The 21,198-nt window shown below is 41.2% G+C and overlaps 1 protein-coding gene across 1 annotated transcript in view; it reads left to right on the plus strand.

Moving 5' to 3' along the window:
* The window catches only part of SCML2 (Scm polycomb group protein like 2), a 48,285-nt gene extending 35,792 nt beyond the window's left edge, over window positions 1-12,493 (plus strand). Inside the window, 7 exon segments of the mRNA XM_031557215.1 lie at window positions 333-515; window positions 1,500-1,613; window positions 6,450-6,670; window positions 6,672-6,732; window positions 7,133-7,186; window positions 7,435-7,598; window positions 9,111-12,493. Of these exon segments, the coding sequence (XP_031413075.1) occupies window positions 333-515; window positions 1,500-1,613; window positions 6,450-6,670; window positions 6,672-6,732; window positions 7,133-7,186; window positions 7,435-7,598; window positions 9,111-9,236 (923 nt within the window). The 3' untranslated portion in view covers window positions 9,237-12,493.
* The last annotated feature ends 8,705 nt before the right edge of the window (window positions 12,494-21,198 follow it).

Here is a 21,198-nt window from a genome sequence, read left to right on the forward strand (position 1 = left end):
ATAGGTGGCATAGAGGTACTGTTTTATAAGCAAACAACTGAAATTGCCCGCAAGATTTTGATGTTGAGAGAATAGATTTGTTATACTCGTTTAAAGCCAGCGTTATTTTCTTAAAATAAGTTCTCATAGAGCAAATTTAAAGTGGCATGGATCCAATGGAAGGTACAACCAGTTCTTTGGATATAAATGTGTTAAACACCAGAAAGATTGTTTATTCCTCTCACGTCTTGCATGTTTTAAATCAAAGCTGAATGTCTTCTCCTTTACTTGTTAGTGTTTTGCTATACTTTGTGACACTCGGGGGCTGTTTGACATCATTTTCTTATTCGCAGCTTCCTTTGATGGGGAGAAGCATGCCATCAATCTTCCTTCTGTAAACAGTGCATCGTTTGTCCTACGTTTCTTGGAGAAACTCTGCCACAGTCTTCAGTGTGATAATCTTTTCAGTAGCCAGCCTTTCAGCCCTTACATGGGGTGTGCACATAGCCCCACGGAGTACGATAGGAACAAACCAGGTACTATTAAACAACTGTTGTTTACAAGTACTGATATTTTTGAGAAGTGCGGTTACTTTATGAAATCTAATGTTTTAATTTGCTTTGCTATAACTTAAATTGACTGAAATGAATACTCTTCAGTTCTTAGTGGATTCGTTCCAGAGCACAAGTGCTGTGGCAGGTTGGGATAGCTCATACCACATGTGCAGAAATCATTTTGTTCTGCTAACTCTTTCTTGTGGTCAACTAGGAAACATATGTATCGTACCACTGGGTTACTAAAAGAACAGACTCAAAACTTCACATTTTGCCTCTTCAATTTACTTTTGAATCGTAAAATAACCTTGGACAAAGATGCTTACTACCTTATAAGAAGGAGCTTTTTCTTCCTTCTTTGTTCACCTTGCTCAGTGGCAGCTCCAAAATTTTAAATTCTGCAGCATACAGTCTAGTAGAGAAGGTGGGTTTTGCAGCTGGCTGCTTGTGACATTTTATGTGAGTTTTGGTGCTCTGGGGGTATATAGAGTGAAAGGGAAATAACATGCTCAAGTTCTCCCATCAAATGGTTTGCAGTGCTGGTATTATGAGTCCCAGTCCAAGGGTTATCAGGAGCCATAGCTGAGAAAACTTTGACATCAGTGCAGTGTCAGTCTTACAGGTCCTGCTTTAGAAAATAAAGTATTGTGATTTCGGTATTTCGTTTTTTATTTGTTTTTGTTTTTTTTTTCCAGTAGAGAAATTATTTGTTTCATTTCATCAAATAAAAGTCATTTGCTTTAATACTTTTCAGGAAAGTAGCCTAAATTTGGAAATTTGGATGATGACAGTATAAACTAAGCTGTTACTTCAGCTTTTGAAGTTTGTATTGAAATGACGGATTCTGTGTGAAATGGATTTGTTACCTGGTGAATGACTTGATGTATGTTTTTGCTTTTGTACTTTGACTTTCCCTGTGAGCATTTTTATACCATAATAAATAGGTGATGACTTTCCTCTTCACAGCAAAAGAAGAAATACATGAAAACGGAAGTGTTAAACGATACTCTCAGGACTCTCCACCATACACCGCTCCCCTTTCTCCTAAGCTTCCGAGGAGTGATGCTCATCCATCTGAAGGTGATTACACTGTGTTGGTATTACATATGAGGATTACATAGGATTTTGGTATTTCTAGTCAAAATAACTGAGTACAGTGTATGTCTCTGGTTTGTCTATAGCCCTTGACAGCCCAGAATGGAGATACTTATTGATCAGTGGCATGGATTTTGTGCTTATGGACGATCTACTGCAAGTTCAAGAAGTCTTTGTCCTAAACATGTCAGTCTTTTTTGTGAAATCACTCAGGCAGATAGGTGACATTTGAAGCTTTCTGCTTCGTGTATGGCTATTTAGTAGAAAAACAATTCCCTTGAAATGGATTAGGAAATAAATTGGAAGCAACTCTAATAAATCTTGGCTTGAGCCAGTGATTGTAAGAGCGGGGATATGTTTTGATGGTACAGTTTAACTGAATGTATGGCTAGCTACCCCTAGAAGTTGCTCTGCTCCTGCTCTCCTTGCCTCCTTGTCCCTGTAGTGCATCCCATGCCTCCCTGCTGATGGGGTGACGAGCTGACTCAGTGAAGCACAGAAAACATTTTGGCAAAGCTAGGAGATATTTGCAGTTTACTTCTCTGCACTGACTCATCATGGACTCAGATGAGCCCAGGAATGGGTTGGATAAAATGCAGCCGTGGCAGGAACCAGAGCAGAGGAGCCTCTCTGTGCAGCTGACTCCAGGACAAGGAAAGCTTTTGCCTGTGCCATGGCTGAGGTGCAGTAGCTTGTTGTGCTGATTTGTATTCTGCCTCAGAATGTAAGTGAAACATGTCAGCTTAAACCTCACAGAGAGACTTAGGAAAGAGTGGTTTTACTCTGCTTTTGCTACTTGTCAAACCATGGTAATTTGTTGATGTGACTCATCCCATCTGATAGATACTTTCTATTGCTGCAGTATATTTGCATAATGTTTCCGAAGGCTTTTGAGATTAGTCATTTGTTTCTCTTTTTTCTCTTTTTTTTTTTTTGAGTTACTGGGGTTTTGTCATTTAGCCTCAGTGTGGGCAGAATAATCTCCTTTTCTATGGAGAGTCATAGGGCCACACTTAAATCAGAAGAGGATATCAAATTAAAATGTTAAAGCTTATTAAAAATGGTTCTTCTTACAATTTAATATAAACACGATGTATTCACTTCAATGATGTAACCACAACAGAAATATAAAAATTGTCAATGCAGAGCTTTCTCTGTCTTAAATAGACCCTGGTTTAGGTCTAGAACATCTGTGCAATTAAATCAGCTATTTCTAGTAAGCAACTGTGTGAATAACTGTAAAACACTTAATTCTACTGAAATTAAGTTGTTTAAATTGGAGATAAACAGATGTCTTAGACCTGCATTCTCTTATAAGAAATCTCCCTGTAAGTAAGTCAGCATGCGTGTTATACCCTGATGAGCATTTTGATACTGAAACCCTTTTACAGATGAAATCAATGTATTGCTTCCAATTCATTTTAATATCAATAGTTCATTGTAAAGTGCCATTACTTGGATTGAAAAAAAACAGAGGTCTGAGTTTGTACTGTGTGTATTTTGAGAGGCAAAGTATTCTCTAGTGTTGTGTGTTTCCCATTAGGGCAATGTCCTCTGCTGAAAATCTGGAGGTAATTTCATAGCGGTCAGTCATGGGCTGGTTAGCAAGAAAGATCTGCCCCTGAAATGTTCTGGCTCCATTGAGACACAGTTGTCTTGAAAGAGTTGTTTTGAAATACCATTTGAACTCAAAATGGAATAACTGTGGGAAAGGGTCTTTCAAACAGCTAATTTTCCTTCTGATCTACTCATAGATATGTTTTGCAGATTTTACTGTCATTTCTGTTGCATTACAGTTTCTTCTTAAAGTTTTGAAAGATAAGAGAAGGGAAAGGGAAACAACTCTGTCTCCTTCCCCTTGAAAACAGAGTGTTCTTTACTACTGCAGCCAGTTACATCATGCAGTTATGTATGAAGCAAAACAACTAGCTTATTCCCAGAGGAGCTTCAAGAAAACAAAACGTCCAATTCCTTCTAAGGCCTTCAGTCTTTAGCAGTCTGTTTTCACCCTTACATTTGAAACATAAGGCATTTTATTGGCCTTTTATGCATCTACCCAGATTTCACGTATTCTGCAGTAGAACCTCCTGAGTAACAGAAAAAAACTTGTTCTCATTCCATCCCTCTACTACTCACATCTGCTCCAAATGTTGAGGTAGGAAAAGAGTCATTTATTGCTCCATTGATTGCAAAGCTGCATTTGTCAGACACCAATTCTGAATCAGCTCTCATACCTGTTGATTGTGCCTTCAACAAGACTGCAGTTGGGGTTGGTTTGTAGAAAAGCTAGATGGATTGAAAGGGGGCAGATTGGGATAGTATAGCTGCTGAGCAGAAACACCTATTTTAAAAGATGATCACCTTGTGAAGTATGCCAGTGTTCCCACCTTGTGTGTGTGACCTGAGGAGTTATGTTAAGATAAGCTTAAGATAATGGCAGGACAAGGGGAAATGGCTTTAAACTGAGGGAGGAAAGATTTAGGCTGAGTATCAAAGGGAAGTTCTTTACAGAGAGAGTGATGAGGTGCTGGAACAGACTGCCAGAGAGGTTGTGGATGCCCCGTCCATGGAGGTGTTCAAGGCCAGTTGGATGAGGTCCTGTGCAGCCTGGTCTAGTATTAAATAGGGAGGTTGGTGGCCCTGCATGTGGCAGGGAGATTGGAGCGTCTTGATCCTTGAAGGTCCCTTCCAACCCAAGCTGTTCTATGATTTTCTGATTCTAAGCTCAAATGCTGGTGTCTTGGGAAACAAAGCAGAGTTTCTCTTTGCCATCCCTATTTACTATTGCTTAATTAGGATCTATAGCATCAGAAAGAAACCTGGGATGTAGTTGGAGTAAATGCAATTAAATTCTTTTGTAATATAGTCAATTTAAAACCCTTTATGTCTTGAGAGATCATGGAAAGAATTACATAAAATGATTATTTAAAGGACGTATTTGGGATCTCTGCTTGATTACTATAAAAAGAGTCCTTCATAAGTCATTGCATTGAGTTGGCTGATATTTGCTGAAATACTCCTGTTGAAACTTTCTGGTGTGGAATATTGCTTCCAGTATTTCATCATACCTTTAAAAACTTATGAAGTCTCAATCTACAAGTTTTGGGCTCCTTCATAGTGCTTTTCTGTAGCATTTGAAATATTACTTCTGTCTTTCAGTCTTGCACCAGGGCTTCATTTGGTGTCTCATTCTCTACTGATCTAATTTTCTCATTTGTTTCCTTTAATATTATAGTGCTTATCATTGATTGTGTCTGTTAGCATCTCTAAAATTCTATAGAAAGATGGCTTTTGCTTTCATTTTAGCAAGTTGCTGCAGCTACTTCAAGCTAACAAATAAAAGTTTGCTTTCTCCAAAAACCTCAGTAGCCACTGCTTTGCTTTTTTGATACAGATAAAACTAGAAAGTTTATCATTACTGTCTTGGGGATAGTGTACTTGAAAGAGAAGGGCTAGTGGACTTAAAAGCTTCTTTTTGCCATGAGTGTGGTGTTTAATAGAAGATGTTACGCTGGATTGCATGTCTTGCTTTACTGAATTCACTAAGTAGGGAACTGGTTCTCTGGGTGTCTTTGTTCCACTTTGTGATAATGTTGCCTGAAGATCATAACTGTGAAATACAGCCCAAGTTCTTCACTAAACTCCAGTTTTATACAGACTTCAGGAGAGAGAACTTAATTGCTTATGGAACAAGTTAAACGTGCTTAAAAAGCTCTCTGTGGGTTTTTGTTGTTTGTTTGTTTGTTTGTTTGAGGAAAATACTCTTCCTTTATTTAATTCTGGAATTTTCCCAAGAAATGATTGGAAGTTGTCATATAAGAAGGGTAATAAAGAGCATATTCTAGGAACTTGTTTCACAGATTGTACCAGTTACCCCAAAGAATATGCTGCTCCACTAGCGTATGTTTTATAACTTTCATAGAGTAATTTTCAAGATGGTAATGTGGAGTTTACGCTTCTGTGAACCTGTTAGCTATATTTTCCAGCTCTTAACTCTCTTGCCAAAGCAGCATTTGTTTCATGCAGATTTTTGCATCGGGCTTCCAGCTTCTTCCTCAGGCTAGATATCGGCCTTGTGCAAGTGGAGCTGAGAGCATACAATGATGAGAGAATGGAGTGATGTTCCCATTGATGTTTAACTACTCGTAAATGCAGCATTGTGATCAGAGTGTATTGTGTTAGTGTGCATGTGAGTCTAGGATTTACAGCCTTCTGCAGCTCTGCATGTAGTCTCTTAGTTTTTTGTGATGGCTATTGTCTCCAAACATATGGAGATCTATAGATGATAATTGTCCTCTTGCTTATGAAGTTAAAGACTCCCTCTACTGTGTAGAACAAATTAAACAATTGCTAGTTAGCATGAGAGGTTTTTTTATGTTAAAAAATTCTTTTTATAATTCTTTTTATATTTATAAAAAATAGAAACATAATGCACTCTTAAACAGATTCTCAGAAAGTAACCATTAAGAAAGATAATGAAAATGCTTGACTGAGATTGCGTATGTGTTAATACTAATATCAGACAATGACAAAAATCAAACAAACCTTATGTCCACATCCTGCTCATAATATTTAACACATACAGCTGAGATGATTTATGGAAGACTGTCTCAAACTTGTCTATTAGACATTTTACTGGAAATTTTTTAATGTAGTAAAGGACCATTGAGAATGACTATTCTGCAGTAAATCTTGTCTCACAGGAGATTTGTTAACAGGCTTGGAGCTTGTTATTATCTTCAAGAGAACATAGCAAGGAATTAAATAACAAAGCTACAAAGCCCATCGTTTTGAACAGATCGATGCTTTTGTTTTCTGTAGCAGAAACTTTACGTATAGAAGAAAACAGCACTTCCAAAGAGCATCGCTTTTCTGAGGACTCTATGGATTCTGCACTTAATTCAGTAAATCTGTCAAGCCCGGCCCGTCGAAATTCCACTGAATATCATACTTCAGGGAGTGCAGCATATTACAGGAATTCCTTTCAGCCAGTGACTGCTACCTCAAATTCAGCCCCAATCCTGCGCCGGCTGTCATTGAGTCTCTGCTGGGAACAGCAGTTACTATGAAGTCAGTAGGAATCGAATACAGAGGAGGATTGAAGGTATGCTATATGCCTAAACTTTCCAAAGTATGTAACAGCTTTTATGAACATGCAAAGTCCGTGAGTTATGAACAAAGAAGTTCTTTACCACAGAAAATACGTTACATATGGAGTGAGATGTTGTGCTGTTGCCAAGCACGTCAGGCTTGCTAATGTAACTTCAAATGCAGAACTTAAGCCTGCTAGAACTAAAACCATGGTGCAAGCCAGAGGAGTCTTGTCTGCTGCACTTTCCTCTCACTGCTGTCGTAGACCCTGCAACAGACTGGGTTGGAAGTGCTAGTTAAACACAGCTTGCTTCCTGAGAATTTTATCAATTATTTCTGTATTGCTGATACACAAATATAGGGTTTCTTCCTGTTCCTCTGCACAGTTGAATTTCCATTTGCCACTTTCCCAGATACTGGCATCTTGGGACCCGGGAACCAAACACAAGTCAAACTAATCCCTCTAGGTATGTCATAGTGCTGGTTTTTATGTTGCTGTAATTATCTGCAGTTTTATAGAGTATTTAAGACAAATTGAACTGTTTGGTATTATGGTTTGATACATGAAGGAAAATAAAACATCCTTTATTTTAATATATGACAAAGAATGAATAATAAAAGCCTATTGTTAAGAATGTCATATGTAAAATGAAATGTGTTAGTCCTGTACAGACTAGTGATACTTCTTCTTTTCACAATATTCTTACACTGAAAGCCGCAAGTTCCACAACTGGACCAGATCTGAATTCACTTAAAAGGGAACCTTCAAGAATATTGAATAAGGATCCGTCCACCTGGTCAATAGAGGAAGTAATGTGTTTTGTGAAAGAAGCTGATCCGCAGGCACTAGCTCCACATGCTGAACTCTTCAGGAGACATGTATGATGCGTATCCATTCTGTTCTACTAGATGTCTACTAGATCGCATTAATCTTCTAGAATACAACTTTGATGTCTGTCACTGTATTTCCAATTAAAGGTAGACTCTGCTCACTTGTGTAATAGGAGGGAGGCTGAAAAATTATTTTTCCACCTGAAAATCCTCCTGCAGTATGTTTTCTCTGTGTTCCAGCCTCGTTAGACTTAAGATAACATGCATTGCTTTCCACTGGTACGAGGTAGTGTGATACTGGAACTCTTACACTGTAGTGGCCAGCTTCCAAGGTACCCTGTCACTGTGGTACATCTTGAGAAGCTGACATTCTCACCTGCGATATGGGCTACTTGCCTTTTATAGGTGACACTTCTCTAAGGCCGTCTGTTTTGTAGATGGATTATCCCAAAGCAGAGAAGCTGTTGTACCTTGTTACCTTTGCACTTGGTCATCAATACTAAAATTCAGAGATTGAGCTGAAATATTCGTCTGTTTTGACAAAGAATATGGATTTTGTAGGATCTAACTAGATATTATATTTAGGGAGATACACTGTAAACATTGGTTTCCTTATGTTGTTTTTGATCTCCCTTTTCACTATGCTTATGTATGGCAAGGTGTTAAGCAAAGAGCTGTGTCATTATTTCATTTTATATTTGGCTCTCTGAAAAGAGGTTGGCTTTCTCTTTAGTAGTATTTTGCTCCCAAGAGCACCAGCTCTTACTAACAGTTAAACTCTTTCACAGTAAGCTGGATTAGAAGCAAAATTCAAAGTAACTTTTAACAAAACTTCCTGTCTTATGTGTTATTCTTAGTTGTGTAACAAGACTAAATGTCGCTTGTTTTGTCAGGTTTATGTTTAAAAAAATTAAGACAGAATAATTCTCTTTATGGTGTTTTAGGGAACTAATTGCCTGTCTGCAGTATGTAATGCTACTAAGAGCTTTGGACTGTCACATTTCAGCAACTTTTCAACCAGGCAGTTGAAATCTGACTAAGTTGTCTTCAGTCTTGATCCTAACAATCTGTCTGCTTTAACCTGGCTGTAGATCTGTCTTATTTCACAGCTTCAGATGGTCTGTAACCCCTTCCTCTGAGTGACTGTTTGCATGCGCATGCCAGAATCCTCCCACAGCTGTGTTCAAGGTTCAGTGCAAGGCCTCCGTGCTTGGTTCATTTAATCTCTAACTGCACAGACCTTCCTTTGCAGCCTTTTTTCTCTCCTTGACCTATTCACTTTTTTTCTCAGCTGGTACCTATTTTTGGGGGCTGTTTGGTCAGTTTCCTTTACTTACTGTAATTTCGTTTAGTATCTCACAGACCTTAACCATACAGTAAAAATACTACAATAAATTCACTTTCAGGGGCTGTGGGTAAATATCACATTGCAGTAAGTTACTGCCTCGTATATGGTAAATGCTTTTTTTACTACATTCTCAACAAATATAACGTAGTTTTCAATGTTAGCGTGCAGATTGTTAAAATAGTTGTGTTGTGTTTGTTCTCTTCCTTCTGCAGGAAATTGATGGAAAGGCACTACTGTTACTGAGGAGTGATATGATCATGAAATACATGGGACTGAAGCTGGGGCCCGCCCTGAAGTTGTGCTATCACATTGAAAGACTTAAACAAGGAAAGTACTAGCTGAACGGGGGACACTGCAGTGTGTGTGTGTGTGTGTGTGTGTGTGTGTGTGTGTGTGCATACCACACTGAGCTCTCAGGTTAACTGCCATCACCTTTATTTAAAAGTCTTTTGCTGGTGTAAGTTATCTGTATTTTTTGGAAGTTCTGTCAAAATGTGAAAAAAGACATCTTAGGAGAAAGTAGAGGGAAAAGATGTATTCCATTCTAGTGTTTAGTGAACTGTTTCGGACAGCTTGCAAGGAGAGGCAGTTGGTAATGGGCAGGTTGGGTAACAGCGCCAAAAGGCACATTCTCTGTTGCAGACTTCAGCAAACATGTTCATATTCAGAACCAAAACAGCTGAATCCCAAAGGGAATAACAAAAACAGCATCAGATGTTAATAATTTTTACAGGGATGGCTGTGAACTTTTACGTTGCAAGGAAAATAGAAGATCTAATCTCAGCAGTGAGTGCCTGTTTCTCCAGCAGAGTAATACTCAGCTAGATTATTCTTCATAGATTTCCATAAAGGGAATAGCCGTATGAGCAGTTCAGGGTGAGGGGGGTGTAGGGAGGGAAGGGTTACGGAGGAGAGGGCTTCAAACAATTCTAAGCTTTTATAAAGTGTGATTATCAGTCCTTTGGTAAGTTACGAGGACAAATGTAGGGTATGCTGTCAATTTATGGTGGCAATAATAGTTCTGTTTCATGGAAGAGCACATTGGCTGTATAAACAGCCTGTTCTGGGACAGACAGATTTCACTGGAACAACACATCCACATTTTAAAACATTCCATCTTTTTGCTAAGTTTGTCATGGATACGTGTCCTCATGCTTTTTATGGATACACGTGTACGTGTCGCGGAAATGCACATTACATGTATTTGAAAATGCACATACACACTGTACATATGTATTCAGTTTTTAATGTGTACTTTGCACTGTGCCAGAGAGAACTGTACAATTTCTTGGGTTGTGTTTTCTTTTTTACCAGTTATTTTAGTCATGTACTGCTTTCATTTCCATTAGCGCCTGTTTAATTTGTTGTCCATTCTTGGAGTCAGAAGGTGACAAACAATCAAAGGGCAGATTTACTCCTACAGGCAAAATCCCTGTACTATGCAATCCTCATGGTTATTCATCACTTAGCTGAGCCATATATTCTAGTATATTTCTGGAAATACGTGGTTGGTTCTGATGTTTAAGACTTGTATTTCCTTTAGGGAAGTGCCACTGTGTAATGGATAAGCCTGTTTAGGGTAAAATTGGTGCTGTTTATATAAGCTACAACAACCAGCAGTGATAACAAACCAGTTTGTTTTCACTGCCAATTGTAATATACATCAGGGACAAGAAAATATACTTCTGTGTAGGAAACTGAATGTACTGTATGTAATAGTGCAAGTGATGAAAACTATTTGGTAGGGAAGGTGTAGTCCTAAAACGGTAGGTTTTATTATATTTCTTATTGCTTTTTTATATGAAACTATATAGTAAAAATGTATTTTTTACAAATTCCTTTTCTGAAACTGCCTTGCTGTACCAATACTCTGATACTCCTCAGGTTTCAGCAGAGATACTGCTGCAAAATAATGTGTTTTGTGGCTCACCGGCATCCAAGAGCTTTGTTAGTTTAAGTGACTGCAATGCAATTTTAATTTGGGCTTTGAGGATTGTTTTTATTACTCCATTGCTAGACATTGGACACAAAAGGTTATCTATATTGATTTGTTTTGCATATCTTTTGTGGTGCGTGTGTGCTTAGATGAATAATACAAGCATGTCCTGTATATTAGGAAGAGGTCAGAGCATTGATTGGAAAAGCAGAATATTTTCTCTTTGTGTTTGGAAAATACTGACTTGGTCATTGATAAAAACCATATGAAAGTTACAGTTATATATTAAGAAAAACATCATGCCCCGCATGTTGAGTATGTTGTTTAAACCTTACTTCCACCATGATTTATTATGCTGAAGTTCAGAGTTCTTCAGTGTAAAAAGAAGTACTGCTCATACAATTAACTAAACAGTTTTCATTTTTCACATTGCCTTTGGCAGGGGAGAAACAAAGATGTTTAAAACTTCGTTTTGGCCTCTATGGAATGAACTTTTTATACATGGCACTATTATGGGTATAAATATTTGTTCAAGGCTTTGCGTGCACCCGTGTGCACGGGGGGGGGGGGGAGGAGGGAGGAGGGAGGAGGTTACAATACCAGAATTTCACCACGTGCTGTAGTGTGACACTCAAGCGTTCCATGTGTTGTAGCAGAATATATTTTTTATTCTTTCTTTTCAATGGGATGCTCTTTCCCATCAACAAAAATAAAATGGTTTGTTCATCGTTGCGCATTTGGTTTTGACGCTGTGTGTAAGCAGTGCCTGCGTATGCAGGGGTAGCTCTTATCTGGCACTGGGCAGGTCTGGACAGCTCGTGTAAACATCTGACGTGAGGAAGTTTCACTCAGAAGGATAACATGGTTCCAACGTTGTTTATCCCAAGCAGTTCATATTTGAACTTTGGTTGGTCTGTGCTTTCAAAATAACAATTTAGGAATATATTCATCTCTTTAGTTTTGAATACAGCATACCGCTGCTTACAGTTTACAGAATTCCCATATAAATCACCAAGAGGGAGAGACAGCTAAAAACTAAAACACTGTGCTGCGTTCAGATGGAGTGATTTAAAATAAAGCAGTCAGTGCCAGTGGGTTTGAACTTCATGTACTTTAGGTTTTATTGTTTGTGTTATAGAAAAGTCTGTTATTCTGATGCCCGTTTGCAGTGATCCGCCTGCATTTGAAAAGTAATGTAAATTGGGCTAATGGTAACACAAACAATTTGCAGGCAAATCGTGGAACATGGAAATAACGATAGTCTGGAGGCATTTTGCATCTGATCTTGCTCAAGGGATAGCGAATATCTTTTTGGTGCCTATTAAATACAAAAGAATGTGTGGTGTGTTCTCCTTGTTTCTCTGAGATATTTTTCTATCAACGGGGATTCACCTACTTACCAGTTGAATCTGCAACTTTTAGACTCTTGCGAGACTGTGCTATGACTTGTCAGTGTGCGATAAGGTCTCTCCTATCTGAAATTAAAGTGCTACTTCTCCAGGAGGAGCAGCATCTCTCACAACTCATGAAGAACAATAAAAGACACCAATGTTGCGTTGTAAGTATTGGCTCAAAGGATGGATTGTCTTCCCCTTTTCTGTTGCTTTAATAAAGGCACATCATCTTTTATGTCAGCTGGTAGTTACAGGGGAAGATGTTCTTCTGCCTGCTCATAGTGTTTGTAAAAACTCTGCTTCCTTTTCGGTTGCTGAGGGAGAGTTTGCCCAAAAGCTGCACTAACCTCTGTTATTCTAATGGCAGTTTTATGGGAGTCTGCAGACGTCATCATGCATGTCCTGCATGTGATGCAGAAAACTCTACTTTTGAACAGTTCAAATATTCCTTTATCTAGAGTAACAATGATCCCTCAAGTAAGGATGGCTAAAATCCTGAACCCTGAACCTGGACAGATGAAACAGTATGGTTATTCATGCCTGTCTTTTCTTTAATTAGAGGTAAAATGGAGAGAGTTGAAACACGGGTACGCTGTTGAATTAATAGGTTATTTTCCTGCTTAACTCAGAGAGTCACTTTCTCCTGTTCACGTAACTTTCCAGTGGGCAAGCTTGGGATCATGCTTTCCTTTAAAAATGAGGTAGTAATGCAAGTTTATTCATATATTTGTATATATGAATCTGTACTATAAGTAGTTTTTAATTTAAGTGGCCCAACATCCACAAGTAGGAGAGCAGCCTGTGTCTAGCCAACTTGAAGCAGAGATACTCACTGCTTTAGGATAATTTGCGTTATATTATTTTTCCATTCTTTTTCCAGTTGGAACTGGTTTTCTTTCTGTTCTTCATTATCACAAATCATCTTAAGCCTGCTCAGTGATTTTGTCTGTACCACTGCATGTAACTTTTATGCCACTTGCTCTGAACCTATTTGATTGCTAAAAGCTTTTTTTCCCAGAGACTTAAAATAGTGACTGGAAGTAATGACTGTATAGAAAGCTGTAGAGGAAGCGGTGCTACAGGGAAAAACAGAAATACCACTCAGCATAGGCCTGAGGGTTTTTCATGCAAGTACAGTGGGACAAATCCCGACAGCTTCTAGTGTTTCTAGCTTTCTCTTGTCTCAGCCCTATTCTGAGTAAGAGTGGAGGACTGTAGTTGGTTCTAATGCAGTATCATGTGGCTAAACAGATTTGAAAGTGGATAGCAGTATTTTGTTCTTTGATTGCCAAGCTGGTTATGTAATAGTTACATGAATGTTTAATTCCAACATCAAATGTGTGAGCTTTTGCTGAATTGAAGCTATGTAGAGATAGGCTTAGGTTAAAAAAAAAAATAGGGCAAAAACACCCCTTGAGATCAATTTTGGAGGTCATATATTCCTCCTCTCTTTTTTTATTGCTTGTAAAACTACTGGAGTGAGTAGAAAGTGCTTACTTGGAATTGCCTAAGAGTGATGCAGGGAGGTAGAAACTGATTCACATCTATTCCTCTGGTGAAATGGTTGCTGCTTTTTTCTCAATCCTTGACTATAATCTTTCGCTCTGCAAAGCTCAGTAACCAGTCCATAGTCCTGGGATCTTGTTCCCAAACTGGCAGTGCTCCTGCTGCTTGAAAGACCACGCAGAGCCATTTTGAGCCTTTATCTTCTTAAAATCTGAAGTCTGTTGTAAGCTCTCTGTGTTTTGAGTCAGCAAGCAGGAGGCATTTTATATTGTGATTTATTTTTTTACAGCGGCAACCCCAGAAATTCTTCTTTGAAAAACAACAAACACATAAATTTTAAAACTTTCTCCTCTGACCGTGGCTGTGTAGATGATGGGAGTTCAGTATGTCCTTAAAATACGCCGTTAAAGCGGTCCAGCAGGCTTTTAACTCCCTCGCTTACATGAATCACCCATCCCTGTCCTAGCAGATCATTTTGATTAGCTGTAATTTGTCCCATCTGAATCAGAATTAGCTTCCACCAGCTCCATAATCTCCCAGCTCTGCAGTACAAACAAGGAGCCTTGCCTGAGCTGCTGCTTCTCTGAGCTGTACCTCAGACCTCTGCTACTTTTATTTCAGCTTTCCCCGCCTGTGGTGGAGCTGCTTAGTGCTGATAGTGAAGGTTGCACATCTCTACTTCTTTTCTAGTTAAAATACGTGAAGACATTCTCATCTACCGAGATTGACTTTTTAGCCTCCGAAATCAAAGCCCTTCCAGGACAAATCGTATGAGCTAACAGATGCCAGCACAAGAGGAAAGGGAGATCACATCCTGTATTGTGTGAACAGACAAATGTGAACAGATGTACAGCTCGATGCTGGCAGAAACGCACTCCTGCCAATGACTCCTTTCTAGTTATGACAGCTGGAAGGAAATGAATGCACCACAAAACCACCATGATAATTGCCATTACCCTGTGCTGGCAGCCTCAGCAGTGAGGTCAGGAATGGGAAAGACAAGTACTCGGCTCCCCTCCCAGGTGGAAGCTGAGGCAAGTCAGCGAGGCGGTTGGAAAACCTCAACAAATGGCGGTGCACCTCAGAAAGTCTGGTGTTTGAATGGGATCTTCCTAGATTTCTCCTTTTCTCATGTGGAGAGTATTTGGTGGTTTTTGTTGTTTTCATTTTTTTTTCTCATGGTTATGTAAGTACTCTGTTCCTTCAAGCATTTCTGTTAATGGGAATTTCAGATAACTCTGAACGCTTCTTCCCTCAACTTCCACCTCTCCAAACCAGAGCTGCCAAGCAGGTCTTCCTACCACATGAGAGCCTCTGTTTTTGAGGGAAGGATCTTTACATGTGCTTGTTACTGTGTTTTGAAAAATAAGAAAAGGACTCAGCAGTTTCCTTGCTGATCCCTGCATAATGTGTTACTGCTACTGATTTCTTTCCTTGCCTAGGAATGCTGGTGGTATTCTGTTGTGAACAGAGGGCTAAGGCTGAACTATCCAAGGTGCAGTCCACAGAGTGCTTTCTTGTCTGTCTGTCTGTCTGTGTTAAGTGCTCTCATGAACAAAGTAGTGGGGAGGGCACAATTAATAAATGAAGGCTTAGTTCAAGCCTAGCCCTGGCTTATGCTGGTTCACTAGGAGTGAGCTCCTAGCTAGGTCATCGTAACAAGACTTGGGATGTTTACCAGCACAACTTCTTTTCCATATCAGGCTGATGGACAGTGGTGGCTTTTAGGTGTGTGTTTGGTTTTTTGTTTTTTGTTTTCAATTGAATGTTGCCAGCTGTTTTCAAAGGGCCAGGGCAGTGGGCTCTCAGCTCAGTCAAAAGGAGCTTATTGCTTCCGTACGTCCTTGCATTCACCATAATGAATTGTAAACTGTGTTAGGGTTTGACAACAGGAAATGGACAGGTTGGAGAAAGTTTAAATGTTTTGAAAGAAAACAGAAATAGAAGCCAGGGATGAGTGATAGGGCTTTTGTGCAATAATCATGGAAAGAAAAATATATGAAGAATGAAGTAATGGAAAACTGAGCAAAAGGAGAAACCAGGTGGAATGCAAAGTTAAACCGTTTTGGATTAGGATGCACTGATTGCTGAGTCATAACTGATGACTTTGGGCATTAGTATTGAGCTGAGATTTTAAGGAGGAAAGTTAAAGATTAGCATTTTGAGCCATGTCAGGAGTGTAAAACAGTTTATCTTGTGTGAAAATGGACCGTTTTCCCCATTTGTTTTCTGGTCACCAGTTGCAAAAAATCAAAACTTGTCTTTTTAATTGTAGTGCCATATTTGATTGAAGGTAAACCCGTGGGCCTGTCAGTAACTTCAGATACCAAAGACTTCTTGACATGATTTCATTTGAGAACAAGGGCTGAGTCATTCCCTGCCTGATCCTTCGGGCATCCTCTCTCTGTCCTTTAATTGTTTCTTCCTAATTGAATGAGCTGCTGCTACCAATTCCCTCCTGATGTGATTTGTTTTAAAGTTTCACCTGACAAAGAATACAGCATTAGCTTGCTTCCCATCTTTGTTCCATAGCTGTTTCTCGTTGTAGACCACATAAGCGTGCTTGACTGAGTTTGGGGTATGAGTGCTCTGACCCAGTAGCAGCATTGGCTTTACAAAGAGAAATAGCTCTCTGGACTCCTTGGCTTTTGTTGACTAGTTTGCCAGTATCTGTCATGGGAGCCTCAGCACCTGTCTTCACTTCAGGATGTTAACTAACTCATCATCAAAAGTGCTGTTTGTTGTGAGAAGGATGGAACAATCCCTTTACCCGAACCCCTAATGAAAGACCTACCTGGCATTTAGGAGAACATGCTTGGGTGTTTTACTAAATAAAAGGGCACTGGCAAAGTCCCATGGTCTACCACACAAGGGGTTTTGCTCAAAAGTCCAGATGTCCACAGTATCTGGCCTCAAAAGTCTATCCCTTGAGAATATTTCTGAGCCGAGATCCCAGTGTGTTGCACACTCTCAGCACTGAAGTGGCTCATTTGAAGTGGCAAAATGTAGATGACAGCATTTAAGTATTTCCTTTTTCAGTCCTGCTGTGACCCCCTATATATAAGTATTGGGGTACTTGGCCAGTGAGGTGTATGGTCCTTAGGCTTTAGGACCAATGGGGCAGCTCTGTGCCTGCATGGCTGAGCTGTGCAGGATCTCCAAGGGCACTCCATCATGCCAAGTTTTCCTGGTACATACTTGGAAACCTTCAATTAAAGCATGACAAATCCACCTGAAATTTTTATAACTTTGGATGGAGGTGAGGTGTTATTCTTTTCCCCTTGAGGTCTCAGTAGACAACTAAATGACTGGTGAAGCAGAATCCTCAACAATTGATAACTTTCCCATACCTACTGATGGGACTTGTGGGTTGGCTTTTTTTGTTATTGTTGTTTTTTTTTGTTTTGTTTTTTGTTTTTTTTTAACAGTACATAGGTCCTGGGAAGAAGGACCTCCTTGTTTTGTGTTGCAGTGACGCACTCATTTGTGGCTTTGGTTTGCAAGATGCCAGACTTGGACAGAACGTTGCCTATCCTCTCTGTTTCTTAAGCAGAAAAGGATGGGAATGCTGTTGATGAGGAGATTGTGGGAAGGATGATACTAAAACAATGCAGAAAATGTGGCCATTTTGAGACAGCTGTGAGCTAAGGAACATTAGTAATCCTGGGAGCGAAGGGGGGCTTGGCACGGGTTGGCAGGGCATTGGGTTCCCAGCACTTCCATACAAACCTGAACTTCATTACAGTGAAAACTTTTTGCCTGGAAAACAGTACTCCATTCCAGGCACTTTTATTAGATGCCATCCTGCCTATTGCTCTTTTCATTTTCCCCACTTCATTTGAAAGTATCCTAATAATTTCAGTACCAGGATCTTATGCAATTACTGAGGGAGAGCTTGGGGTATGTGGGCACAAAGCAGTGCTAAATACTTCAGTGGTTAGTAATTTTTCTCCCTAAACATGCAGAAATGATTCAGGTGGTTAAACAACAAGATGGATTTTCCTAGCAGGGGGGCGATACTGGGAATCTAACAACTGTGGAAAACACATTTTCCACACTGAAATTAGGGGATTTGCTTGTGCATGGAGACTGTCCTGAATTGCAGACTTCAGAACTGATGATTACGTGATGTAGTCTCAGAGAAATGAAACTGTAAAGAGTAGGGGGGAGCAGGTAGAAGCGAATTGAAGTGAGTAAAGAGGCAGGTGTGTACAGAAGCAAATGGCACAAATATGCATCATTACTGTTGCAGTGGCAGGCTGACATGCAGGAAGGCAGGAGCCTGTCCCAGCCAGATGAAAGTGAGGGCTTTGCCCAAGCACTTCAGCGTGTTCTCATAAACTTGAGCACGAAAAGAAATCCAAATGTCTGGCACCAGAATGTTATGTAATATTGTTCTACACTATTTTCATTGTCAGAGATCCTTGGTCAGGGCTGCTGGTGGGCTGAGTATTGCTACTGCATCACTATCCTGAGGTGCCCACAAGTGGAGGAGAGGACTCTCAGCACTGCTCCCTTTGGTGTTCAGCAGCCACTTCTGTGGGGACGTACAAAGCAGTGCTATGTATGCATCTGTGATAGAAGTTGATGAATTTGCTGCTCTCTTTCCCCTATCTTTCCAGTTTAATCGGGTTTGCTGCTGTATCCCACTCTTCCCCATCACTGGCAGAGGCAGAGTGGGAGGGAGAAGGACGTGTTCCCTGTGCTGTGCTGTGGTGTGATGTTTGTGTCTCAGCTGCCTTCAGCCCAAGCAAGTGCACCCAGTACTCGCTGCCCTGCTGCTCACAATGCCGCAGTTCCCTGGGGTGCATTCTGTGAAGCTGACAGCTTCCTCTGCTCTGCTCATCCATCTGCTCACAGCCAAGGTCCGCTGCATTGCTTTCTCCTTTCATTCTGTGGCTGGATTCTTGCTAGCTTTTTAATATAGGTGTCATGTTATGACAGATCTGGAGGTGGCTCTTGGCTTCCACTACCTGTTTCCATCTTCCCCTGTTCCACCTTCTTCTTGAACTCATACTTGCCTGCTTCTCACCTGTCTATGTGTCTGTTCTGTCAGTCTAAATATCACCTTGTTTTTATCAGGCTTAGAAATGTCATTCCTCTTTTCACCTCAGTGCCAGGGAATGGGCCAGCTCTGCCCTTGGGGCTGCTTTCCCTGAGCTCGAAGTTGGAGTCCATGGCTTCCTGCAAAGCCCCTCCTTGAGAGCAAAGAGATGGGAAGGGATCCCACTCTGCTCTTTCCTCACCTTCTAATAAAATCCACCCCCCAAGTCACTGGGAGCTTGGAGCCAACACGGGTTGCCCTTGAGGGTCAATGCTGCTCCTTTCTGTCTCTACTTCGCACGTGCCCATCGTTGTAAAACATCCTCCTCCTGCCATTACGGCTTAATGACTTTCTCTTCTACTTCTCAAGAGGTATTAATGTCTCCATTAACAGCCACCAGAAATGGAGGCTCCATATATCACGTAGCAGCTTCCCATCCTTCTCCTACAGAAGTTTCAGAAGCAGTTAAAATGTAGCCGTGGAGAAAATTAATGGCCCAATGTACAAAATCAGTAATTGCTGCTAACAGCAAGGAGGAGGAGGAGGTGGAAGTGCTCAATCTTTGTGTAATTAAGTACCTTGTTCTGTGCCCATGTGTTTCACACACAAGCAATGGTAGGAGGAAGATGGTACCTAGGTAGGCACCTTTGCCCAGCGCAGCATAAGGGGAGGTGTTGTGGCATGGCTGTTCCATGCCCATGGCCCCCAGCTACCCCTCCCCTGACACAGCTCCATGCCTTTCCCTTGGGCCCTGTTACTGTCACACAGAGCAGAACTCAGCGCTGCCCCTCCGCTCCCTGTGAGGAGCTGCAGCCACCATCAGGCCTCCCCTCAGCTCCTCAGGGCCTCGGCTGTTCCTCACACACCTTGCCCTCAGCTCTGTTTCAGAGAGGGAGGGCTGCAAGTCTGGGGTACCTGCTGCCTGTCTGTCCTCACACCTGAGTCAGCCACCCACAGCAGTTGGGTGTTCTTACAGTCTTGTGTGAACTTAAAAAGGCTGCTAAGAGCAGCTGACTGCCATTGTATCAAGGTTTTTGGGGCTTGGGGTCTTAACTTGTTCCCTCAGAGCAGACCAGCACGTCATGTCACCCTGCGCCTGGCCCGGACACAGCTGTGGGGAAGCAACAATGGGGACTGGAGTCCTGAGGGACCTCCTCAGCCCCAGCACTGCAGCTACTGGGAGGTGGAACATCAGCACAGCTTTTTTGGGAGGAACAAAACAAAGCAGCAGAACACTTTCAATTAAGAACAAAATTATTTTGGAAAGACAAAAACCTGTCACATGACAAAACATTAATGAATCCATCGATGCTATGAGCTATCCAAGCATTTTCAGTTCTGCCAGCTTTGGGAAAATAAAGGCTTTAAAAACATTTAAAGAGGAGTTTCACAGGATTTGATGCTGTGGGTGCGCAGCACCCACTCATTCTTTATACTGAGTAGTCCTTCAGCCCAGAAGAGCAGCAGAATGCCTTTCCCAACCCCTGGTCGGTTGGTGGGGGCACTGAGTGGTGCCCTGCTCTCTGCAGTGGGAGTGTCAACAGAGCTCATGATGAGGCCCATACCTGGACATGGCGTTTTGAACCTGGAAGTTGCCTCTCTGGCTGGTTTCCTGCAAGAACTACTGCCGCAATCTCCTCTGCCCAAGGGGAGACCTGGGAGTTGTTTGGCTGCAGAGGGAGGAAGCGTGGCGCAGTCAGAGCACTGCGTTACCTGGATGATGGGTTCAGAGCTACATCTCAGTGGGTCCCTGCAGACACTTGAGGTCAGGCTGGGCAGGGCTCTGAGCAACCTGATGGAGTTGTAGGTGTCCCTATTCATTGCAGGGGGTTGGACTAGATGGCCTTTAAAACCAGTGTGCAGTAGCGCATCTCCAGCTGTCATACACAAGTGCAAAACCATCACTTACCAGAACGTTTATTGTAATGGTACATTCACATTTCTCCATGGACGTGTGCGGCTTGTACGCCGTCAAGTAATGAAGTTACATAGTTCTGCTCTTTCATGTGCATTGACTTCAGCCATCAAAGACAATTATAAAACTAACAATAAACAATGCCCCCATATATCTACAGCCAGGCTGCGAAAAAATTAGGCGATTTTTCCTTATCACTCTTCTGCAACCGAGTTCCCACAGATTTTAAGACTTTCTTGTTTAAATAACTGCTGCTATTGCTTTCAGCACTTCAGAACTGGGTTGTGAGCATCGGCACAGGGCCGCACCATTCACATACCCTCATTTTTGCCACTCTGAAGCCCACTGGGACGCAGTGCCCCCAGCAGCACGCCCCGATCTGCTCCCAGGTGGATAGGTGGATTGTTAGTAGCACTCTGAACAAGTGAGGGCGGTTGCAGACTTTGGCCAGGCCTCCTCCATGCTGCCAAAGCCATTCAGAAATGACAGAGATACCGCCACCAAG

The sequence above is a fragment of the Meleagris gallopavo genome, chromosome 1, assembly GCF_000146605.3.
Source record: "Meleagris gallopavo isolate NT-WF06-2002-E0010 breed Aviagen turkey brand Nicholas breeding stock chromosome 1, Turkey_5.1, whole genome shotgun sequence".
NCBI classification, from domain to species: Eukaryota; Metazoa; Chordata; class Aves; order Galliformes; family Phasianidae; genus Meleagris; species Meleagris gallopavo.